Source organism: Amblyomma americanum, chromosome 3 (genome assembly GCF_052857255.1).
Source record: "Amblyomma americanum isolate KBUSLIRL-KWMA chromosome 3, ASM5285725v1, whole genome shotgun sequence".
Lineage (NCBI taxonomy): Eukaryota > Metazoa > Arthropoda > Arachnida > Ixodida > Ixodidae > Amblyomma > Amblyomma americanum.
Genome location: NC_135499.1, coordinates 218,636,365 through 218,660,676, shown reverse-complemented (window position 1 = coordinate 218,660,676; position 24,312 = coordinate 218,636,365). Strand labels below are relative to the sequence as shown.

Here is a 24,312-nt window from a genome sequence, read left to right as displayed (position 1 = left end):
GCAGATTTGGAAAATGAAGTTTTCGAAAGGTTTGTTTTCTCGTGATTTTCGGTCCCCAAAGAGCACTTTCTCACCCCTTAAGTTTAAGTTGTACCTTTGGATATTGGCTCTTTTTTCTTGGAAGCATTAGAATGCAAATCTCTCATTGAACTAACAACGAGCCAAACCCAATACGGGACAGTAAGAGCTATCTGGGCTTGGAAAACTGGCTTGGTAATGAATTTTTGTGGTACAAGGGCACCTCCGGAGAAACTGCATCTTCAGCAGCCCCTTGCTGCTGCTAGCCAAATGCATCAGTGCATACAAAAAGCTTTCTTGCTGTTTGCTTTTTGCTGGAAAAGTGTACAAACCAGAAAAATACGACGATACCGGGTTTGCTATGTGGTAAAGCTAGGAAAAACACCCCATAGACTTTCATATAAAGTTATGACAACATTGAAATGGTGCAGCTCTTCAAGAAAACACCTGAAGAATTTTGAAAATGGCCGCCGCAGTGGCTGAGTGGTTATGGCGCTCGACTGCTGGCCCGAAAGACGCGGGTTCGATTCCGGCCGCGGCGGTTGAATTTCGATGGAGCCGAAATTCTAGAGGCCTGTGTACTGTGCGATGTCAGTGCACGTTAAAGATACCCCAGGTGGTCGAAATTCCCGGAGCCCTTCACTACGGCGTGTCTCATAGCCTGAGTCGCTTTGAGACATTAAACCCCCATAAACCATAAACCGAATCATGGAAATGTCCTATTTCAAAGGTGGACGTCACGCTTGAAATTGAGAAAAAAAGACATGTTAGTGCTGTGGTGCTAAAATATGTATCCACTAAAATGGTGGACGAAGCACTACCCCACTCACTATTTTGAGAAATATTATTTACTGCGTTCGCTATATGGCCTAAAGAACCACACCATTTGTGACGGGGAAATATGCAAAATTCAGCCGAAACAAAGAAATTTCTGCTAAGTGCTGCCTACCGCCAAAAGAAACTGCGAGTTTGCTTTGTACACAATTGTGTCCATAGCAGGTCAAAGGGTTAAGAGGTAGACATGCATTGCTTTGATTTATAAACAGTGTTACTTGTGGCTTGAAAGCTTCATTTGGTAACTGTGAAATTTATTTCATGGCGCTCAGCAGCTGAGCACCATAAAATAAATACAGTTGCCGTATGCAAGTTTAAAGTTACAAGTAACAGCAATAGTCCATGGTTTAAGGTAATTGTATGACAGACACATTTTGATGGAGGTGAAATACAGGCACTTGTGTACCAAGGTTTTGGGACATGAGAACTACTGTCTAGTGCGTTGTCTTTTATTCCTTTGTCCTTGAGTCACTGCACACATTATGTTAAGGGTTGCTTACCATTTAGCATAGACTTACTGACTACTGTAACTTGTCCCCATGTGGCCGTCAATTTTTTTTTGTCCAGATTTTCCTCGGTCAAAGCAAGTTAGCTATGCATTCAAACTTTTGTTCCAGGGAGTTCACTGCCATGTTGCAGTGCTACGTGAAAACTGTTTTGGAACACCCTGTCACACAGTTGGCACTGACCTTGTGTTTGGAATTGTGCAACTGATGTGCACCATTCTTTTACAGCTCTAAAGTGAAAGTCCATGCTATTATATGCCATATATGACAGTATGTACTGTGCATAAAGTTCGCCATCTGTGGTGATTTCTTGGGCATGAACAGATGTCTTGAAACTAAGAACTTGTATGTCATCACCAGCAGCTAAAGGTTAGGACTATGCATTTTCCCTTAACTCGGTGTAAGTAAATGTATGCACGCCTTGTAGTGAAAGCGTTCATGGTGTGTTGGAAGGCAAGGACCCAAAACGTTTATGCGCCGTTGGTAAAAATGGGCCTGCCTGGGGTAACAAGGTGAATACTGCTAAATGGCAGGGCATGACAGTTGTATCATCCAGAAGTATTTGTAGCCGGTGCTATACAAAGGGCACTGCATGATTGCGTAGGCAGCAACCCAGAGTCGTGAACAAATCTATGCACCAAGTGAGATGTTGCTGGGTATAGCAAGGGACGCTTCCTTTAGGCTCCCATTTAAGCAAATTCTCAGGTGTGACGAATGATGGAAGAGCATTGACTTGGTTTTCCATAGAAATGGCAGTAAACAAGATACCCTGAATACATACTGCTTCCCGTGGGCCTCTCTTTAAACAGTTAAGATGAATTGCTGCAGTGAGCCATAGCGACTCTTTTCAGCGGCACACTTGAAGGAAGGAAAAAAGCAAATAGGAAAAGGACTTAATGCAGGGGCACAAGTAAATGGAAGCGTGAACACCTTTACACCTGCCCGATACAAATACGCAGGTAATCATGGTCAGATTTCAGTGCTGTGTGCGCATTACGGGCGCAGAGGCATATTGGCACACTTGCTTGTGCAGCTGCTAACGCCAGCACTGGCTGTGCTGTGGAAGGAGTGACATGAGAGGGCGAAAAACCATAGATGATGTCATCTCTGAGCCTTGGCCGCTAAACTACCCAGTGGGGGCGGCACCCTTGGAAATTCGGGGCTGGAGGGATAGCAGAAATGGCTGGTGGTTTAGCATTGCTAAGTATGAAGCATTGTGCAAAAGCATGGATTTGAGGTGGGTGATTGAGGTGTCCACTGACTCCAGGAGCCAGCTATGCGCCTTTCCTTTCCTCAAAATCAGTGCAGTCTAAACCTTCCCCTGGTTTTGAGAAAAGGAAAAGCGTATATCTGCCTCAACTTGTAGGTGGATGCCACCTTCTAATCACAATGCGAACCAAGTGTCCACTGACCCAGTTAGCCATTTATAGTTGCTACTGAGAGGCTCCACACGCGCGCGCACGCTCACACAGAGAAATCGGGCAATGCGGCTAGAAGTGCTTTTGCTCTAAAAACAGAGAGCCCTCAGCACAGCGGTCATTGAGGGAAGTGTGAAAAAGGAGACAGTGAAAAAAATAACTTGATCAATGCTCTGGAGTCGCATGAACTTGCCATGATGCTGTGTCCAATCTCGCGCATAGTGCAAGTAATGCTGGTCTATTTGTATCGTTTGGTGCTAGAGCATTTCGTTTTTGTTTTTGTGTAGAAGATATTTTGGGCTCTTTCTGGTGAAATTTTGCATGTCCCTCCAGGTTTATCTAAAGGAAAGTGTACTTTAGATTGCATTTAGTGCTTATTTTGTGCACTTACTGATGCCCACAATACGGAGTAACATTCACTTGTCAAATTTTTGTTTCAGTGCGCTTGAAATTTGCATACTCTGCCTGAAACTTTAATATAACATGTTATGAAAATGTTGGCATACTGCTTGTGTTTGAATTGATAACACGGAAGTGAAGCATAAGATAAGCAAGATACTTGAACACCCCAACCAGTTACTGTAATCAAGGACGTAAGTGTTCCAGGCGAATCACACCTGCGCCCCTGTGCTGCATGAAAGTGAAAAACATTGTTCGCTTTGTTGGCTGCCCACTTGCAGTGTCTGAAGAAGGGCGACACTGTGATTGGTCAAGTGAGCGGCAAGCAGGAGAATGGCCTCTTTGTCACCCTGGTCTGCTTGGATGGTGGTCTGCGCCGTGAGATTCACGACCTTTCCATTAAGGTGAGCAAGCCCTGACAGGGCCCCATTCTGTGTTCGGAGTGCTGCACATGCCTACATGGGTTATGTCTGTATGTCTCTGTACATTTGTCTCCTTTATTGAAGGGTCTGCCATGTCTGCAGAAGGGAAGCAGTTGGAATGCATCTCTTGATAAGTGCACAAGCTACTTAAGAGCATGAGCAGTGTGCGTTTTGATTGCCTCGCTCTTAGTGGAAAAATGTAGGGGCATCAAGATAGTGCTCATCTATTTGGAGAACGGCTTCTGCTTTATCTCTGCATTGCTCTGTTTGGGATAGGCAGAGATATTTACGTGCCAGGATTTTGACGCAGTAACAGTTTTCACTGGCCCTACTGTTATTCCATTCGTTGGTATTTGAAATAGAAGCTTAATTTTATTTTTTTAACTATTTTTATATTGATGTCTTAGTGGGAATTTGACTGATACATCCAAGAAAAAGAAAACATTAGTAATGTTCAGTTTGGCAGCACATGAGTCATTCTTGGCAAGGTGTACTAAGCGTAGTTTGGGTTAATGTGGTGCACAAAGGGTATCATAGATAAATCGGAACAGTATATTTACAGTACCAAAATGAAGACGTGGTGGTTAAATGTGTTTCGTCTCTTGTGCGAAGAGTCACTTCTCCTTTTTGAGCTCATGTTACAAGGAATGCTTGGAGTACTGTACACCGCAGCAAGCTGTGAGTTAAGGGTTATTTTTCTGATTTTCCTTGACTTTGAATTCGAACCTCCTTCTATTCACAAATTATTTCCAATTTGTTTTCTGAGAATTTTTTTTACAGCAGTTTACGTCTGCTGGTGTAATTCTGGAAGCTCAGGTATTTGTGGAGCCCAGGGACATCTCTTTTTTATTTTTCCACATGCTTTTCTGCCTGATCTTCCTTATCCTTCATGCTCTCAGATTTCAGTCTTAATGCAAAGCAAAGTGCCGCCGCTGTGGCTCAGTGGTTAGGGCACTCGGCTGCTAACCCGAAAGACGCGGGTTCGATCCCGGCCGCGGCGATCGAGTTTCGATGGAGATGAAATTCTAGTGGCCTGTGTACTGCGAGATCTCAGTGCATGTTAAAGAACCCCAGGTGGTCGAAATTTCCGGAGCCCTTCACTACGGTGTTCCCTATAGCCAAAGTCGCTTTGGGACATTAATGTTGGCTTTTCCCGCTTCTCCTTCCACCCCTCCTCTTTAAAGTTTCCTTGAAGGCAATTCTGTGACTGCTTTTTGCAGAAGAGAATAATGCAGAATGATTGGTTCGAAAATGTGGTCCTTCTTGGATACGCTAATGTGACCGAGTTATGGGAGTCCTTCTGGTACCTTCGTGCTGTAACAAATTTCATTTCATTACATGAGGTAGTAAAATTATTGATGTTTCAACATTTAAAAAGTAATTTCTAATAAAAGGGCTTACCTGTGGGAGGAGTATGGTCCCAGACGGCCACTGAAACCATGTTGCATTCCTTACACGTATTTTAAAATAAGCTGTACCACACTCATCCATTGAAACAGCTGTATAACTGTACTGAGCTCAATATTTTTAACTAGGGAGCTCACAGTGGAGTTGTGATGATGTTATGGAGTTTGTTTGCTTCCAGTTTTCTGTAGTGATGTGGGGGAGCAAAAAAACGCTCTAGAAAAGTTCTTAGAAATACAGCAAGGAGAAGTCAATCCGGGGAGGCTCGTTGTGAAAGGAGGCGTTCTGTGTCCGCAACGTTGACGACATGAGACGACAGTCCCCTTGCATTGTAATGCAGCATTGTTGCTGCAGCCAGCGTTCGAATGACTGCTTCGTGCATTTTAGTTCGTTGCCTGGCACGGGTTGCCGTTTCCTTGCTACAAAAGAAGTGTGCTACAGTTTACCTAGCTAGGAGTAGTAGTCATTGCGTGTTTGATAAACAGCTTCCACCAAGAGGACTTCTTTAGATAACTTCCTAGGTGCAGTACTTTTATATGTAAGGTATTAGTGCTTGCACGGCAAGCATGAAGACTGCATAAGGTATTTTGCTGTCAGTGTTGAAAAGAGCTGCCTGAAAGCATTGGCTATAACCCCACCCCGCTCTGTGAGAAATTGACCGTTCAGTCTATCTTTTTTGATGTGGCATTTGGCCATGTGTACGTTTCATGGGGTGTGTACAAAATGATCACTGCCTTGCTACTCACTGGTAATAAATTAGAAATTAGTAATTTCTTCCGATCATGTGATGGAAAATATTGCATGCAATCAGTGGCTGAAAAGGTGGTTTATTTTGTTTATAAAAAGATAGCCTTTCTACTGGACTTGTACAGAAAGGGCCTTTTCGCAAAAACCATGCTTGTCTGGTGCTGGGACATAATGTGTATTTTACTATATTCCTGCACATGTGTGGGCACGTACGACATACTATGCATAAGCTATTGCAAAATTCAAATGAAATCCACAGTGCACTAGTTGCAGTCAGATTCACATGCAAGTATGCTTGTTCAGGGGGCGTTATTGTTGTGGCTTCTGCATTTGAGGTTGCATGGGTTACAAAATGCGATTGGAAGGCACTAGGTGCTGTAGTACAGCAGTGGTGGCTTACCTTCAATCACTGCCTTGCTTTTGTGTCTGCAGTCTTCCCTCATTAATGATTGTGCTTTTCTCATCTAGGAAGGGGAAGACTTTCGTCACACATTATCGTCACACCAGGAAAATGGTAGATGTCACTAATGAGTTTTCAGTGCCTGTAAGGACCATTGTGATATTCCTCAGGAGAGAAAGGCAGACTGAAAAAAAGAAAAATGAAAGGTACCCAGGGTGTGTGTGTTGAAGTGCAGAATGCACGTGTGCTGACAGCAGGTGTGAGTATGCCCCCTGCGCTTGAAAAAACTGATGATCATTGTCTTCTTTATACTTGTTGCCAATATCTCCAGTGTGTGTCCTCTTGACGCTGTTTCTAGGGCACAGCAAGACTGGCTATGTGAGCGAGCAAAAACAAAATGCACTTCCTCGGGTCTTGTGTTGGTTAAGTGAAGGACTATCAAAAACTGCTCGTTGTCTGGCACCTCCTCGAGGCGACCATGTTATACACCACGTCTGCAGTCATCTTGTGTCTCTTCTTCGGGCTGACCTCCTCCTCCTCCTCCTGCAAGACATGCGTCCTAAAAGTTCGGCAAGAGAGCACTGTGTAGCACTTGGCGGCCCCCCTTGCCCATGAAATGTGCACCTGAGGGCAGGGAGAAGATACTTGCCGAGGGTGAAGACTCCTGCTTGATTCACATTTCTCTCTCTGATGTCTCTGCCATTTGCACTGCCTTTGGCTGTACACATTCTGTTATGCAAATCATGCATACCTCAAAAAGTGTCCCCTAAATGCAGGACTTGTTAAATTTGCTTTCATTTGGAACACGTGTAAAATTGAGATCCCATTTCATAAAAAGAAAAAAAAAAGCTTATCAGAAGTGTACATGACATAGTGCTGCGGCATTTAGTATACCTTGTGAATCCTCCTTTTAATCTGCAAAGTCAATAAGAAGCAAAATGTTGCTTACTAGCATTTACCAAAGTATGTCGAGGGCAGCAGTCTTCCTGAAGCATTGGTCTTATGTCAGATCTACTGCTTTTTTTCTCCTAGGCCTTCTGCCCTCTGAATCAGGTGCCCACATTTTCTGCTCACGAGAGCCCCTTTGATGTGTTCCAAACCAAGGACTTTGTCAGAGGTGAGGCATGTTTCGAGAATGTTACTGTGTTAGGGTCTAAAAGTGAACTTTGGCTAATTACCTCTTCCCGTCTACTTACAGCTGTTGTGATCAGCTGCTCTTCGGAGTCCGAGCGCATCATTCTCTCCATGAAACCGGATGCTCTTCCTGCTGACCAGCAGCACTTGATGAAGCTGGTAAAATTATGTTATGACTCTTTTAGCAAAGTGTAGAGGCAATTCATTTCAGCCTCTCCTTTTTTTTGTATACTGACGGGAAACAGCTGGAAGGTGCATTCCCTGAAGGTGTAGTTCATTTCTTAGACAAAAAAAAAAAAACTACCATCTCATGGCCAACAGGTGTAATTTGGAGATGCTTGTTTTGTTCTGCGAGGGGTCACCATACATCATTCTCATGTGCTCTGGATACTAACATTTGAGACACTGACCACTGTTTGGAATGTATGCTGAAATAAGGAACTTCATGTGCATTTTGTGTGAATCATTTTAATTAAAGAATGATTTGAGAAGTACTTGGTGGCAAAGTAAACAGGGGGTGCTTATTTTTTTTTTTTTTGTAACTGGCTAGGCTTAGGACTTGCGGACTTCGATGCCTGTTTTTTGCTGGTATAATAGAAATGTTATAGTACTACATGCAGCATTCTATGCTAAAATCCTGGGATGATTAGCTTTAGAGAGCATTAAAGTATTAAATGGTCTAGCAGTTAAGCTTTGTGAGCTGATGTTTAGTGCAGTGGGGAAATTTTGCTTTCTTGCAGTGCAGTAAGAGCTTGTTAATTCGAACATGATGAAGTAAAGAGCAAATGATGTATAGGTGCCCACAGAAGATTTTGGAACACAAAAATTAGAACATTGATCTCTGGGCAATCTAAGAATGCAGCCACGAACTGAATGGTGTGGTCTGTACTTTCGTTTGTGACCTACATAATCCGTCCCTCATTGCCTGGCTGTGGCTCTAGGGATTGAAGAAATTTTGGTTATTCGTGGTTTCGGTGTTCTAAAAACCTTTGAGGGCACCTGTGCACTTCAGCCTCGAGTTGCTGCAACCCAGAATGTTGTCTGCATATTGTATATCGGATGATTGTTGCCAGAATGCTTCTTGGGACAGCTTTCTTATTGTCATCACTAGGAGAGCAGCCTCTGTAAGGGAGGAAGCAAACTAAACAATATACTTTTATTTCCGATGTATCCCAGGGCTTGGTCACTGATGAAGAGATCCCTTCACATCACAAGTGAGTCTTTCTGTGCTTGCTAGCTTTGCCTTAGGCTGTGTGTGCCTGGTCATGCAGCATTAATATTGAAGATACTACTTGGACATGCTGCAACACATTTCATGTTTTGTGCAGGAGGCTGATGAGCACTCATGGCCGCTCTTATCAGGAGGTGATTGAGCGAACTACTGGCTTCAACAACCCTGCTGTGGCAAGCCACCTTTGTTCGGTGCTAGGTATCCCATCGTGGAGACCGGCTTCGCTAACCAAGGCCCTCCACATGTGAGTTGCATATTAGTACAGCTGCTAAGTTGTGTGTTGCTTGCTTTGTGTTACTTTGAGTTTCAATGGCCTGCAGTACTTTTTTATCGCAGACACTTTGTAGGTCTTGTTTAGACTGCGCATATGGAGTGCTGAAAGTTTTGGCAGCTATGTGTGTCTGCATATTTGCCTCAAGACATTTTTTTGCTCTGAAGGTGACTTGACTGGCACTTTTGCAGGAAAGAGTACCCAAAGGAAGATTATGCGACTGCTCTACGAAAAGCGCAGTCCTCCAAGTGGGCCTACAAGAGGTATGCGGCTTCTTCATGCCACTGTCAACTTTTTCCCAAATGTAGAAAAGCCCACATATAACAGTAGGGGAAAGGGTGGTGAAACATTTAATAATCTCTTTACTAGGCTAAATGCATATCAGTAGAGCTTGCTTCACACGAGCTCTCATTTATAACAAACATTAACTTAATATGAGTGAAGATGGACTTTTCGTAGTGCTCGTTAGGGCTTGATACTGAACCTCGCAAGAAACGTCTGCAAGCACGGGATTTGGCTACAGTGAATATGGAGGTGCTTTGAAGGTGTGATGCACAGCCATGGTCTTTTACCGTGGGAATGCCATAAGCTTTGTAACCTGAGCAGCCTTTTTTTTTTCTTTTTATATGGGGAATGTCGAAAGGATAAGTCAGATGAATGCAAGGAAAATACACAAAACCGAAGTCCACTAGTATTTGTGCTCAGTGTGGCTTGGCATAAGCATGTGTGTTTCCATAGCTTGCTTTTTTTGGTTTCATTAATTTAGCTGTGTTTTGTGCCTTTCCGGTATCATTGGTGGATCGGAAACAAAACTTGTGGCTAGCTGCCAGCGGATTGGTTGCTTTAAGGGCTAGATTTACTTTGAAGAATTAAGTGTATCAGAAGAAGGGAAAAGGCCCTGCAGTGGGACTGTAGCAAAAGTAAGACCATCCAGCCAAGTACCCAACTACTAGGTGCAGGGTCTTCCCAATTTTTGGCTCAGGACTAGCGAGTCACCCGGTCCCAGAGATGTTCCAGGGAGCAATAGTTAGAGCAACTGGAATTACTCTGCACTTTCCAAATTTTCTGGTTTTTTAACATGCTCTGGAAAAACATAGTCTGGCAGCCACCTCTCGCCGTGCCTGCTGTTGCAACTGCACATCTTGTGTGCTTATGGTGGTAGTGAAGGGGGGTCCTTTTCTAGGGAGCTATCCAACGAAGACGCAGGCATGTAGTACAATGTGTTGCCCTCCAAGCAAACTGAAGGTTGCAGCGTGGAGGTTGTAAATGTCTGCGAGCTTCGCTGATAAGCAGGCCCATTTTAAATGTAGCTGCTCTCCATGCATGGGCCTTGTCATACTGCGGCTACATTATGCTTCGCATCAGTTTGGGGACAGCACAGCATACGAATTGCACCTTGCTTTTGTGGTTCATGCGAACAATCTCAGTTCCATGAAGTTTCCACAGCAGCCAACTTGCACTGGCTGCCAGTGCTGTCAGTCTATGGTGGGAGGAGAGAGCTTCATTGCTTTCCTTAGCACGACGTTTTCTCCCCAAAGGGGTTTAATGCATGTACAATGCTTTGAATGAACTTAATAAGCAGCACAATTGGGTGTGTGCAACTCATGTGGTGACACAAAAGGTCTTTGCTTACTTGCTTGTTTTGAGATGAGTAAAAATTCATAGTTTGTTTTGCATTCATTTAGATGTAAAGCACTAGGTAGCCACACAGGGATGCTAACCAAAACACAAAGGTTTTGTAAATCTACAGTAGTGAGCAAATGCAATTTCTGGCTGCCATTTGAGCAAAAATGGTGTTCTGTATACTTCATGCATGTTGTTAGCAGTGTATGTTTGTGAATGTGAACCTCCTAGCACAGTTGCTGCACTGCAGCATTAACCATGGTTATGTGTGGGCTTGACTGCAGTTTTACCGAAGGTATTTAGTGGCTGGAGTGATTTTTTTTTTTTAGTGGCATTTAGCGCAGCCTTGCAGGCATTAATTTCGCTTTTCTTTTAACTTCCACAGATCTGACCTAAACAGCTTGTAAGTTTCTCTCTACTTTTACTGGTTGGGCCCTTGTGCCCTGTGAAATTCTAGCCAGGTAATGCCTTGCCACTGTTCTCTTTGGGCATTGCTGAGTTTCTGCGCCTTGTCTGTGTGCGGGCGATTGGGGCCTTTCTGGTTAGCACCTGGGTGATTGGCTGATCTAGTCTTCTCCTCCTCCCTGCATTTTGGGCTGTGTTCTGTCTCGCTAAAACCATGCAGCTAGCTTTCAAGAAGCTATGAGGCACACTGAGGCAGTAAGTACTGTTGAGTTTTAGCAGTGCTTATGCGGCATGTTTGCCAGTTGGCAAACTCTAAAATCCGGTGCTTTAGTCTCATGCTGCCCCTTGGCAGCTTAGCTTGCCTTTATGCGGAGGTGCATGATTTTCACAGGAACATAAACTGCAGCTTCATGAACACTGAGTAGTTCTTGTGAGACTGCGCAGTGTGTACAGCTATGAGAGCTTGTTGCTTTCCCTTAAAAACAGTGAATGACTGTTTTCTGGGCTGCCTTGTCCTGCCGGGAAGAGCTGTACTATGCTGAAGTGCATGAATTATGACTCTGAGGATTATGCCACTAATGGGGAAACGAATAGACGGACTTTGGTTGTGGTCATCACAGTGTAATATATGACAGTTACTGCATGCAGGCGCATTGCAGGCTCTCAGTAAACATCTCCTTCTTACCTTGTGCCACAAGGAATGGCCAAAATTCCCAGTATCCTATATACGTTGTAAATCCAAGGCTGATTTTGCCAGCTCACCTTAGACTGCAGTCATTAAGTTGTTTCATTCCCTTTAGTCTTGAATTGCAAAACCAACAGACGGTGATTGTTTGCAAACGGCACTACTTCATAACGCGGCGAGTTGGGCGTGTTGGTACATAGTTTTCTGGAAAGCAGCGCTGAACAGACGAGGACAGAGACGAGGCGACGAGGACGGGCGCTGATCAGCGCCCGTCCTCGTCGCCTCGTCTCTGTCCTCGTCTGTTCAGCGCTGCTTTCCAGAATACTTCATAACCATTGCCACAGATTAATGTCCTCTGAAGTCCATAAAGGGTTATGTTACGACATGCAGCTGTAAAAGAAAACGGATAGCAGGCTTTTAGCTGAAGTTTTTTAATTTTGCTTTAATGGCTGGATTAATGCTACTAGTTTAAGCTGTTCCAGAATGTTACAGTGCAGCCATTACATTACATTAGACATTGCATTATAGACTCGGTACGTTTGGTTAGTGGAGCATTGGAATAGTTAGCTACTGTCCTAACGGTAACACCTTGAAGCTAAGCAGTTTGCAGCTGTTTTACAAGCTTTTGAGATGAAACTATAAACTTCAGTTTGTCTGGGGTAACCATGTGTTTTTGCATGCTTGTACAACACTGTGGCCTATGAAGCACATCATGGCACATGGCTCCAGATTTGTCACGAGCACACGGGATTCCTTAACATGCGCTGGAATTTCTGCAGGCGGTGGGGTGCCACATAAGATTCATTATTTTTTAAGTGTTTTTGTTGGTTTAATTTCTGCAGTAACGAAGCCACCACCTACAGTCGAGATAAATTGAACTCGGATGTGTCAAATTATTGTCTATATTGAACAGTCGGATATCTCTTTGAATATCCCATGCAAAAGTGTAGCGCTCACTACAGTCACCGACCGGTTTATCGGACTCGAAGGGACCCATAAAATTGATCGAATAATCGAACAGACAGAAAAATCCGTGAAGTACAAAAAATAACATTATTGAGATGAAATCGGCTTAAAGTCACTGATTTTACTTTGCGGAAATTTTCTTTTGCTGGTGACGATTTGCGCCAAAGTTGTGCTTTCACTGTACACACTAGGCAGCAAGGTCACGGCGTTTAGCTGAATACTTCCACGCTTCTTTGACGGGCCCAGTGGCAGCGGCGGGGCCATGTTGTTCACAACCCGAATGTCCACCACACCAATCGTCAAACACACGCCAAGACAAGGCACTTTCGTTCAAAGCGGCGGAACCGCTGTACTCAATCACAAAACGCCGAACGGATGTAACTTCGTGAAGACGGAGCGCCACTCGGTCGGCGCGGTTGGAGAAACCCAAGGCACGAAACGGCGAATGGCAAACTTTACCTGCTGCGGTGGCTCAGTGGTTAGGGCGCTCGTCTACTGATCCGGAGTACATGGGTTCGAACCCGACTGCGGCGGCCGCATTTCGATAGGGGCAAAACGCAGAGGCGCCCGTGTGCTGGTGTGCTGTGCGACATGTCAGTGCATGTTAAAGATCCCCAGGTGGTCGAAATTATTCCGGAGCCCTCCCCTACGGCACCTCTTTATTCCTTTATTCCTTCCCTTACCATGGGGTCGGTGTCCGCCAAGATATGAGACTGATACTATGCCATTTCCTTTTCCCAAAAACCAACTTGCTAATTTCCAGCGTATGAGACAAGTGATAACTGCCCGCGACAACGTTGGCGACAAAAGCAAGTTGACGGCGATTACAATCAGATTGCCACCTCGAAGTGGCAGAGATCGCAGGGACCTCTACTGGCAAAAATGAAGTACCTAAAGTATGTCAAGTCAATCCAACTGCAGAGTAAATCCACCTCAATCCAAGATGAAGCCTTTTGCGCCGATGAGATGGCCGATTTTGGCTCACAGGCGACTGAGATTAGTCTGAAAAATCAAACTTTCGGACTTCTAAAGTTCGAAATATCCTACAAGTCCGAATTACCTGTCGGCTACTGTACTAGATTCTAGCATTGTGGAGATGTGTTAGCGCCTATCGTTTTCATTTATCGAACTCGTGTTCAGCTTTATAGCTATATTCGATCTATTGAACGGCATGCCGCATCCCTGCAAATTACCCCTAAGGTGCTCTTCGATCACTTTTTCCCACATGGAGACAGGATGGCTGCGTGGCCGTGGGCGCCTGATGGCAGCAATAGCTCTGTGAACTGTGCAACTAGGTGACATGGGGTGCGCTTTCAGGGTGGCCTTCGGTCTCGCTCATTTTCCGTGACAAATCGTTATGTGGTGAAGGCAACCTAACTAAAATCTAGCGGCGGCCCTTGCCTGGCATACTTTGGTCGCTATGCTGCTGAAGGCATTGTGGAGCCTAGTTTGTAGTGTACTTGCAACAGGATTAGACATCTTTTGATAGTAACTAGTCCTGAAGCACCATTTGCCTTGGTTTGATGCGAAGTAGCAGTTAATGCTTAGCAGTGCCTATAGCGATCGATGCGCTGTTAGCATGCCAGCTGGCGGCATTCCGCTGCAATGAACATGTTACTAGAGCCGGTGTAATGTATTCTTATTTCTAGGTTGCGGATAGGTTTATCTATTGCCAATTTTTGATAACAGTAGCCGACCGATATTTTGGACTCGATAATTTGGACTTGTGTGATATTTTGGACTTCGCTGAGGAACCGCCATGCACCTCATAGGACCGTGTAAATTTTCACAGCCGATATTTCGGGCTCTGAAATGTTCAAAAGTTAGATTTTTCAAACTAAAATAGACATCAGTAATGCTGTGGCGATTGTTTTTCAGCCGAAAGTTCGTTTTTTTTTTTCCCGGATTAATATAGATGCGAGCAGTCATAGCCGTTACTGTTAACTGGTTCCATGCTGCCGGGATTTAAACTGAGTCAGTGGGGAGTACTGGCTTTGATGGGCTTGGCCATTTGGACTTCATCATTGCCATCGAGATGGCCTACAAAGAGCGCATGATGACATTGGAATGGATAGCTGCAGCGTCCCCTGCGGCTTGGGCAACTCCACCCTTGGCAGATGGAGGAGGGGTGCAATGGGCGGCGCTTGCTTCTGAATGCGTCATCTCGTCAGTTACCTCTCTCGGTCTCCGCGAGCGTCATTGCCCATGAAAACCGACTTCTTGCTTCACATGGCACGTGCATTTATTAATGGCATGACTTGCAGCCGTGTCACTCATGACTGGAGGTGGCGCGAACATAATGAAAGTATGACTGGCCCAGAGACTGTCTAATGTTATCACATGCAAGCGGCATGTGGGGTGCAGGGAAGTTTGCGATTTTTTTTTCGCAGATTTTTTTTTTTTTGAAGTTCACGGACTTTTGGACTGTCCTTTTATTCGGAACATTTTCCGAGTCTGTTGAGGCCTTACAATTGGTTGGCGACTGCATCATATTGTCGATATATCAGACTGTTTCGCAATCCCCTCTGAGATTGCTCACAGCAGTTATTACAAAACATCAATATGGGATAGCCAGTTGCACCAGGATTGTCAGCATTACATTTTGTAAAGGCTGCAGGAAATGCTGACTAAGCATGACCCCTAGTGAGGTTTATTGTACAGATGTGATTTTTACATTGCAGTCTGAATAAAGTAATGTGCTTAGCTAAAGAAAAATGAACCTTTGCATTTCAAAGTACCATATTTACACGATTGTAAGTCCACCTATTTTTTTAAATTTGAAAATCCGAAGTTGGGGGTGGATTTACAATCGATACCAAAGCATTACACCATAAATAAAGGCGAGACAAACGAGATATGAGGCATGCTACAGCGTGGTTGCATTTTTGCTGCACGGCTCCATCGCATCGCTCTTGTTGCTGGCCTTGAGCAGCAGCTATGTCAACGTGCAAAACCAGTATCCCCTTCCCACGCTCGTTCACGGCTACATTCAAGATGGCTGTCATTCTTTACGACTAAGAAACGAACAACTGTGCGCTGGGCCGCAAGTTTGACGTTTGCAACGGGTGATACAGGTGTGGCAGCTGCAGTGAGGCAAAATTTTCAGCTGTTCCACGCGATGTCATGATGTGGCAGTTTGCAAAGTGTGGGATTTCACTGCACGATGATGTTAGGACAACGAGCTGTGGGACCGCAGCAGCGATCACGACGGCAGCGCTAGTGCACTAGTATGATGGGGCAAGTGCGGACGACTAGTCCAGTGACTAATTCATTTTCGTTCTGGAATGTCCCCATGGGTGCGCCCGCGCGTGGCAGCCGATAGCGGCTGGCGATAAGCAGAGGGCACACGATAGTGCTATCGCGTTCTTTTATTAAAGGCCAAGCGTAAACGACCTCAAAGTCTTTTTTTTTTCACAAATGTGATGTGGGGGGGTTGACTTACATTCAAATCAATTTCCCTTTCTTGTAAATACGGTAAGCCAGCTGCCTGCCAGGAACACGCACCATTTGTGTGCATGCGTAAAGGGGCTCTGGAAAGGGGTCGAATAAAGTTGCGGTATGCCTGTGATGTTAAAGGGCGCTGCTTCACGAATGTCTTACAGCAGGAATTTTTTTTATGTGCTTTGAAAAAGCTGAATTATCTTTAGTCAAAATAGAATTTCAACGTCTTCGCGCCTTTCCCTCTCCTCTCGTCACTTATTGCGCTTTAAAAGTTCAGCTTTCATCCGTCGGCCCCATCGCGGGGGTGGAGCTTCCTGGCCTGCTGGAGCTAAGCCGCTTATTGGCTATAGCCATGGTAGCTGCCTGTCATCTGAAATAATCTTACCAATAGCCATCTCTAAACTGGTATACGCAGGAGCGGTGCGACAGAGGAGGGTGCAAGCATGAAAAGGTTGCTGGAAAGAGCTCGCCAAGTTTCGCGCGTGATTGTGGGTTCTCTGCTGCGTGTAGAAGTGTATTATTTGCTCAGGTGTTGATGACAACACAATGCAGTGACTGAGCGATGTGCTCAATCAGTGTGCTGATGTGCTCTCCTCGGGAGGTGTATTAGAGCTCCTTTAAGGATAAAGCACAACTATATGCATTGAGCAGTATACTGCTCAGAAATGCCCATAGATTACCCTGTATAAAGTGGGCACTCATTATGTGCTGCTTCCTGGTGGAAGGCCAGATAAGGATCTGAAAGCATATCTTGAAATTGTGTGTGTGCAGACACACACTCCGTGCAGACGGTGCCTCAGCCATGTGGTATCAGTGTTTCTGTGGTCTCTGTTGACAAATGCAAATATGTTTCTATAGTTGTGTTGTGCCAATGGATGCTGCTGTAGCTTCTTTTATTCCTATTGGCACTGAGCCACGCATGTTTTCTGTCGCACAGCCTCAAGGATGGAGTGATGCACTTCAAGGCTGGCAACCACAGTGAGGCATTCGCTTGCCTCAACAAGGCCCTTCAGATTGACCCTGAAAATGTGGAGGCACTGGTGGCCAGGGGTGCACTGTGAGTTGTCCATATTGCCCACATCCCAATTGCAGCCTGATTGTGCCATTTTTTAACGTCGCAAGCTGTCCGCCAAACAAAGCGTTTTTTAGGAATCTCAGAATGAAAAAAAAAAAAAAAACCTTAGTTGGATGCAAAGCTTAGTTCAGCCTTAACTGCACAGGGATCAAGCATAACCTGGACAATCCTTGTCCGCTATTACAGGATTGCGTAGAAGTACCCTGACCAGTTTTGTCTAAAGTCTGCTTCATTGTGACTGCTCCAGTTATTCAAATCCAGTTTTGGAATGCTAGAAAAGTGTCTTCATTCTACTTATTCCTCCTCAAAATTACCTAGTATCATTCTACAACCTTCTGTCTAGTAACTGTGCATGCTTTTGAATGCAACAGAGATGTTTGTGCCTGTGTCGCTTTGGGACGTTAAACCTCCATAAACCAAACCAAACCAAAATTGCATTAGTGCCCATCAGAAGGCCACCTTATGTTTATCAAAAGTTTCAACACATGCAAAGATAATTAAAATTGTGCTTGGTGGTAGTGCTTTTGTTACATTTGCATGATGATTTATACCTGGCAAGAGCTTTTCTTTTATTTCATTATCACTTTCCAGAAAGGGAGCCATGATTTGACACAAGATCAGATGCAACTGCAGCAAAATTTGCTTGGAATTATGGCACCTGTACTTCACAAAGTGTCCATCACTGTTCTGAGCTCTGTTAACGTCAGAAGTATTGGACATCGGACAACTAACGAGCTCATAACAATGATGCATTGTGTGAAGGGCATGTTCCACAATTCTTAACAAATTTTGCTGCAGTTGTGATTTGTTAACATTGACAGCATTGGGCATTGGACACTTGATGAGCTCATAATAGTGATGCATTATGTGAACTGCATGTGCCACAATTCGTAACGAATTTGGCTGCAGTTCCGTACAATCTGATGGCGAAGCATAGCTTCCTTTTTGATCATGTGCCGACCTTCTGTGTACTTGGAGTGCCCGCGGTAGAACGAGCATATTCTAGATTCAAGCCAAATTATTCGCAAGTTCAGCAAACATTGCAGCTCTTCATGGTGAAGTTGTTGTGCTGCGCTGTGAACTTGTGCTTTATTCCTCCTATGTTTTTTGTGCAGGTTCGCTAACAACAGCAACTTGCGACGGGCCCTGGAGGATTTTGAGCAGGCACTGACCCTGAATCCGAACCACCCCAATGCCCGCAAGTACATGTCCGAGACCCTGGTTGCCCTTGGACGCTAGTGAGTACAGCCTCCTCAATTTGTTGGGGAAGAGTCACAAAAGAGGCAAAGGGAAAGCTTTGGATTTGAACTGTGGTTGTGTGTCTGTCATTGGGTATTTCGCCAAATAGTATTTCGTCATTGAATGTGTGGGGCTACATGGACAACGAATTGAGTGGGGGCATGGGACGCACACTGTATAGTCCGTTTCATACATAGCAGTTAACGCTGCCGAAGGTACGAAAGTAGTTTGTGAAAAAAGCAAACAAAATGTATCCGTCCGCCTCTCATCGTGGCTGAGTGGTACGAAGTGCGTGCCTCTCTGTTCATTTTATGAGGGGCCAAGGTTCGACTCCCGGCCTGGCTGTTTCTTTTATTAATTATTGTTTGTTTTATTTTTTTAGGTATCACTAGGCAGAAAGTCGGGATGCGAAGCTATACCGTATTTACTCGCATAATCCTCGCACTTTTTTTCCCTGAAAATAAACACGAAGTTTGGGGTGCGATAATTATGTGGGGAGGAAGATAATTATGCGGGGAAGACCCTCCATTCGGGAGGGTCTTCAGCTTGAAAATGACTTACGGTGGGAGCTTTCACCCGTCCGCCGTCACGCCTAGCATGACCGTGCACCTCTGTTTTTCGGCACCTGTAGTCCTGACGTGCACAGTCCGAGCGCCTGTCTGTTAGACTGTCCTGCTGCTGGGCATATCGAAATTCAGCGGAGTTTGGTCTGCGTTCCCTATCTGGGAGAGCAAGAAGTTTTTCTCCTGCCGGATCCTGATAACGAATCGATGGAAGTCCACTATTTTCTCTTCATAGGCTGCGGGCAGGCGCTGGCGAAGCGTCGTTCGCCTCCTGAGCGAGAGTCCATTGCGCCGCATAAATCGTGTGGCCCACCCGTTACTAGCGCGGAAGTCTTGAACCAGGATGCCCTCCTTTCTTGCGATTACGAGTGCCTGGTTCCGTGTCAATTCAATCGACACTGCACACCCATCCGCTCGTCGAGCCTTGATATAAACCAACAAAGATGTTTCGACGGCAGGAAATTTCCCACTCTTCGGTCCACAGAAGGCCTGGCGCGTTTTACCGGTCGTTTTGAGTTGGTCGTGCTGCCGTCTCCAATACCGGACGCAAAACTCGTTGACGCCGAAGTGTCTGCTGGTGGCGCGGTTGCCATGTTCGAACGCGTACTCAATAACTTTTAGCCTAAAAGCAGCTGTGTAGCTTGCGTAGCGCCCCATGGCGAAGCGGCACAAAGAGCACGGTTGGCATCGTGCCACACGCAAACAAGGCAAATGAGCCCTACGAGACACTGGAGAGCTGGAAACAGCTTCGCAAAATGGCGTAGCGGTGGTGCGCGGTGGCGGCAGTGGTGTCACTTTCCCCCTGCGCTAACCTCCGCATTACGAGGATAGCACAGTACCGCCGCCTAGTAGCGCGCGCGCCCAACAATGGCAATTAGTTGTGGCTGCGGTCAATAGATGGCGCTCGCTACGACAAGCAGACGACTCGCGGCAGTAATTTTAGGGGTGCGATGATTATGCGGGGGAAATTTTTTTTCCAATTTTTGATAGCCAATGTGTGGGGTGCGAGCATTATGCGAGTAAATGCAGTATATAACTGGCCGTGTTTCATGCAACTGCAGTGCCTACTTTGAAAAACATGGCGCTGTTTACTTGTTTCGAAAGGAAAGGGCAGGGTAGCATATTGGCGATGGACGTGACTGCGAAGTGCTGTTCTCGGGCGTTCAGTGACTTTTCTGCATGCAGCACACAATGAATCATTAATTGTGTGGCGATAGAATTCAGTGCGGTGTCGATTATTCGGAGCAGCCTCAGCTAGCGGCAATCCAGCATTGATCGGTGTACTCAGCGGCTTTAAAGTGAGGAGCGTCTGATTCGGGAGGTCTCCTCTTTGAGCTGTTGTCACTAGGAAAATTCTTTGAAGTGCTTCCGTGCATAGTAATGTTTTGTATTAGATGTCGGATTCGGTGTCGTATGGGTGTGAGCTAGTGCGGCGAGATGGGGATTGTTGAAAGCTGTGCAGTTAGGTCCTGAGCAGAGATTCCGCTGCGCAGGCCATCGAATGCAACAAGTGGTGTTGTTTGCCGCTGTTCTCTCGTCCACAGTTGCGAGAACTTCACGTACAGTCTTCTCCGGGAAGCGCTCCCTTATATTAGCGTACACATTGACAATCGCCCGCTTGCAGTCTTTCGAAATCTTTGGAGAATTCAGCTTGGAAAATAGGCGAGCAGGAAATGTTTTTGAAGTGCAGTGGGCGAAGAAAAGAAGCGAGTAGGAGATAGCGGTGCCATTTTCACAGACTCAAAACCAAAGGACCAAAGCAGACAACTGACACTCCGGCCTAGCTGCGAACGAAAACCTGATACTGAAGGAGCTGGAAAAAAACCAGAAAACTAAGGCGCTCTGTTCTGGAGAACATAAAAGAAAAAGCAATCTTTTTGCAAAATAAAACACTTGTATCATTATACTACAATATTATACCATTATCATTATACTACAATAGGATAGGGTTAATTGGAGAGACATGGGAGAGGCCTTTGCCCTGCAGTGGGTGTAGTAGGGCTGATGATGATGATGACTACAATATTGAACAAATTTCCTTTAATTTTAAGTTCATTGCTATTTTTATTTTCGACGCACTACATTACGATGCGTACGAGGAGCACGAACTGGCGCCGCAGCGTTGGCTGCGTTGGCTGCTTTGTATGAAACCGAGTATAGTTAGGCTAGAAATGAGGGGGGGTGCTGGTCTTGAAAAAAAATTTTTAATGATATTGTTGAAACTACGAAACCTTCAAGGAACATGTATTTTTGTGTACTTTTTCTAAATGTCATTTAATTTCATGTAAAATAAGTCCATGTGTGCTTACGTAATATGTCAAGTGAGTTTTCTGGAGAGGGCTTTTAGGAAATTTTGCTGCAAGGAACTTGCAAACAGTAAAACCTTGTCGATACTTTTTTTTTATTGCGAGTAAAAAACGTATTATTTGGGAAAAGGTATGATCCAAACCGCCTGATTTTGAGAAATGTAATTGTTGAATGAGGTAAAAAGACATTTATGGACAGTTTCACTTTATAAGAATGTCGATGGGCATATCTTGGCACAGAAGCTGAACAGATCCTATTCCAGTGCTTGCTGAATTCAGTACACGCTCGCGCTGTCTATAGTGCGGAAGGAAATTCGTGATGCATCTGGTGTGTCGACAGCAGCGATGAAAGTAACCAAAATCTCTTTTAATTTTCGGCTGCTTCGCCCCTTTGCACCCAAGTACTGTGGGAAAGCCATCGCGGCAGCTGATTGTTGCATTGTTTCTGCTTATTAAGCTGTGCTTCCCAGACCTGGTCCGTTAGTATATACTAAGTGTATCGCTGTAGTTTGTAGAAGCTTCGCCTCTTTTACCATATGCACCGCGAAGAAACCTCAGCGTTTCTCCTCTTCATATGGCGTCCCCGCGGAGACGGCCGTCGGAAATGCTAGCGCGCAGTTTTTAATTTTTGTTCTTGGTGGAGGTGATAGTGCTTCGCCTCGTAGCGTCGGGGCACTGCAGTGAAGCCACCACGGCGGGTGACTGTCGAAGAAAATATGTCGTGTGCCCTCACGTTCGGCCCACTTCTATGTTTGCACAAGTGCGGTTGATCAACAAACGTATTATAAGATCACAATTTGTCGAAATTTTAAACGTAGTAGCAGGGAAATCGTGTTTTCCGGGAACGTATTAACCGGGAAAATGTATAGTGTAACTCTATGGGACATTTTTAATGTCCGCGATTTTGAGCGTACGAACCAGAAAACAGTATGAATTGGGAACGTATCAACGAGGTTTCACTGTACAACAGCTATGTTTTTTATATTTGTGTCTGTCACACATTGCGTGTCTTTGAGGGTGGAACGCCTTGATGCAAATGTAGAAACCTATGCTGCGACTGTGTAGGTGGCAAGTCACTGTTGTTCTTAACTGAATATTTGTTTTGTGTAGCTACGAGGAGAGGGGTGACTTGGAAGGTGCGGTCAAGACGTACAAGAAGGCTGTGAAAGTGAACCTTGGGAACACAGATGCCCGTGATGCTCTCATTGCCATGGAGGTGAAGGAGCGCAAGAAGGAGGCGGTATGTGTCATGCTTTTCTTTAGGTCATTTGGCATTCCTTGTGGGGAAGGGCATAAGACACGTGCACCTGCTTTGTTGCTTTTGTAGTGAAATGTGTGTCTGCATCGACTACAAACAAAATATTAGTGGTAGCACTACACACCACTCCATAAAGGTAGCCTGTTAGTACGTAGACTTAATATGCTGTCCAGCAGGTGATTCCTTATCCTAAGCTAGCATTGTCATTGGAACCCTGATTAGTTTGCTCAGTCACTAAGTTCGGGTGCTCCATCACTGAGTTTGGAGTGCTTCTCAAGGGCACTACTAGAGCTGGACCCTCAAACACATGCACCATGTGAGTGGTGCATTTGCAGAGATCTCCCCACCTGGCTGGTGATGTCTTCATGGGCTTTGAGCTGTCATCCCATGCACGATTGGTACAGTGGCAGTCAGTGCATTAGTGAAGCATTGCATGGTATGCTTGGGATTGACAGCTTGCAAGGAGCGCATTTGCATGACTTTGCCTTTTGTATGACTCCTTTCTTTTTGGAACAACTTTTTGATCAGATTAATATATACAGAATATGGGAGCGCGTTTGAAATAGTAAGGAACTCAATAGGTTGCCTAAAGTCATGTTGTAACATTTTGGTTAATCAACTAAAGGCTGAATGCGAGAATCCTGTGCAATATGGGGCCCTTAAATTCTGCCAGCATCTGATGTGTTCAGCAAGGCAGCATGCCAAGTCACAAGAGAATCACCTAGCATCTGCAACTTCACTGCTTACGCAAGAGTGGTTTTATTGCTTTGTAGCTCCAGTGTTCTTCAAGGAATGGAAACCTGCTGTCAGTCCCAATTCTTGACTACTCTTCTTGTGGACCATGCCTTTGCACCTAATTTTGCACAGTTTTTAAAAGTTTCTGGGCACTTTCATGCTGTAAGCATGGTACTGTTCCCGGCTCTTCCAAGATGTAGCTGGCTGTCGGTGGCAGTCATGAAAACGTTATAGTAGTAGTAAAACATTTTTTGTCCTGAAGGTTTTCTTGTATAGTCGAACGCCGATCTGTGATATAAGCAGGCTGCTGTTGCCGGCTGAGTTCAGGGGTGTAATGTAAGAATCATCATCATCATTCCTACATTACACCCCCAGAACAAAATTTCCACAGCAGTTTCCTGATTTCACAGTGAATATATTTTGTTGTCCCGTCGTGAAGAATAACCAAGTATCGTATTTACGCGCATAATTTGCGCACTTTTTATTCATAAATTAGTGCTCTAAGAAGGGGGTGCGCAAATTACGCGGGGATTTCGCGAGCGCAACTTAAAAAACTCCACAAAGGTCATAACGCGCAATATAGGTATAGTGTATGTTGCTGCATATACGTCAGCACCCGCACCCTACGCTAGCCGGCCCCCGAAAAAAAGTTCACTCTAAACAAACCCCCCCCCCTGCGGGATGGCATGAAGGTGCATGCACGAAGCTGAATAAGACGCTAAACCAGCGTCATCGCTTGCGGCCCAGCCAATTGTTCGGTAGTTTCGGATTCCGTAAGTTTGCTTTTGCAACTTCGTCCGGGAAAGCAACCGCGAATAAATAAATCAATTATCACACCACACAATTCTTCAACGGTACCGCACGAGTGTCGACCAAACTGCTTGTCGACGCTTTGTCACAATGCGGAGCTGAGAAGCCAGCGAGAATAGCCACGTGCGCACAAGTTTTCCGACACAACGATTGTCGTCTATGGGCAAACTTGTGCACACGCGAGTATTCTCGCTGGCTTCGCCGCTCCGCGCCGTGATAAGGCGCTGACAAGCAGTTTGAAACTTGCCGTATAGTTGTGATATCCCATCGCAAGACACGAGCGAACAACCAAACACAAGCCATCAGAGCCACCAAGAAAAGCGTAGCCGGCAGTCGAGCCACATGCACCAGCCAAACAAACAGCGGTGTTGGCTCTTCTATCAGCTGCCGATGCTCCCTGGAAGCGCTGCTGGCCGTTCCGA

At 45.2% G+C, this 24,312-nt stretch overlaps 1 protein-coding gene across 13 annotated transcripts in view; it reads left to right on the top strand.

Moving 5' to 3' along the window:
- Positions 1 to 24,312, top strand: part of LOC144126106 (uncharacterized) — a 43,307-nt gene that overhangs the window by 12,130 nt on the left and 6,865 nt on the right. For 8 of the 13 annotated variants that reach the window (XM_077660042.1, XM_077660041.1, XM_077660036.1 and 5 more), the window contains 10 exons: positions 3,457 to 3,579; positions 7,181 to 7,265; positions 7,347 to 7,441; positions 8,459 to 8,496; positions 8,611 to 8,757; positions 8,976 to 9,047; positions 10,793 to 10,810; positions 16,842 to 16,961; positions 18,095 to 18,217; positions 22,198 to 22,327. In XM_077660042.1, the coding sequence (XP_077516168.1) occupies positions 3,457 to 3,579; positions 7,181 to 7,265; positions 7,347 to 7,441; positions 8,459 to 8,496; positions 8,611 to 8,757; positions 8,976 to 9,047; positions 10,793 to 10,810; positions 16,842 to 16,961; positions 18,095 to 18,217; positions 22,198 to 22,327 (951 nt within the window). The remainder of the gene's footprint in view (positions 1 to 3,456; positions 3,580 to 7,180; positions 7,266 to 7,346; positions 7,442 to 8,458; positions 8,497 to 8,610; positions 8,758 to 8,975; positions 9,048 to 10,792; positions 10,811 to 16,841; positions 16,962 to 18,094; positions 18,218 to 22,197; positions 22,328 to 24,312) is intronic. The other 5 variants (XM_077660046.1, XM_077660045.1, XM_077660037.1 and 2 more) reach the window with 1 other exon arrangement.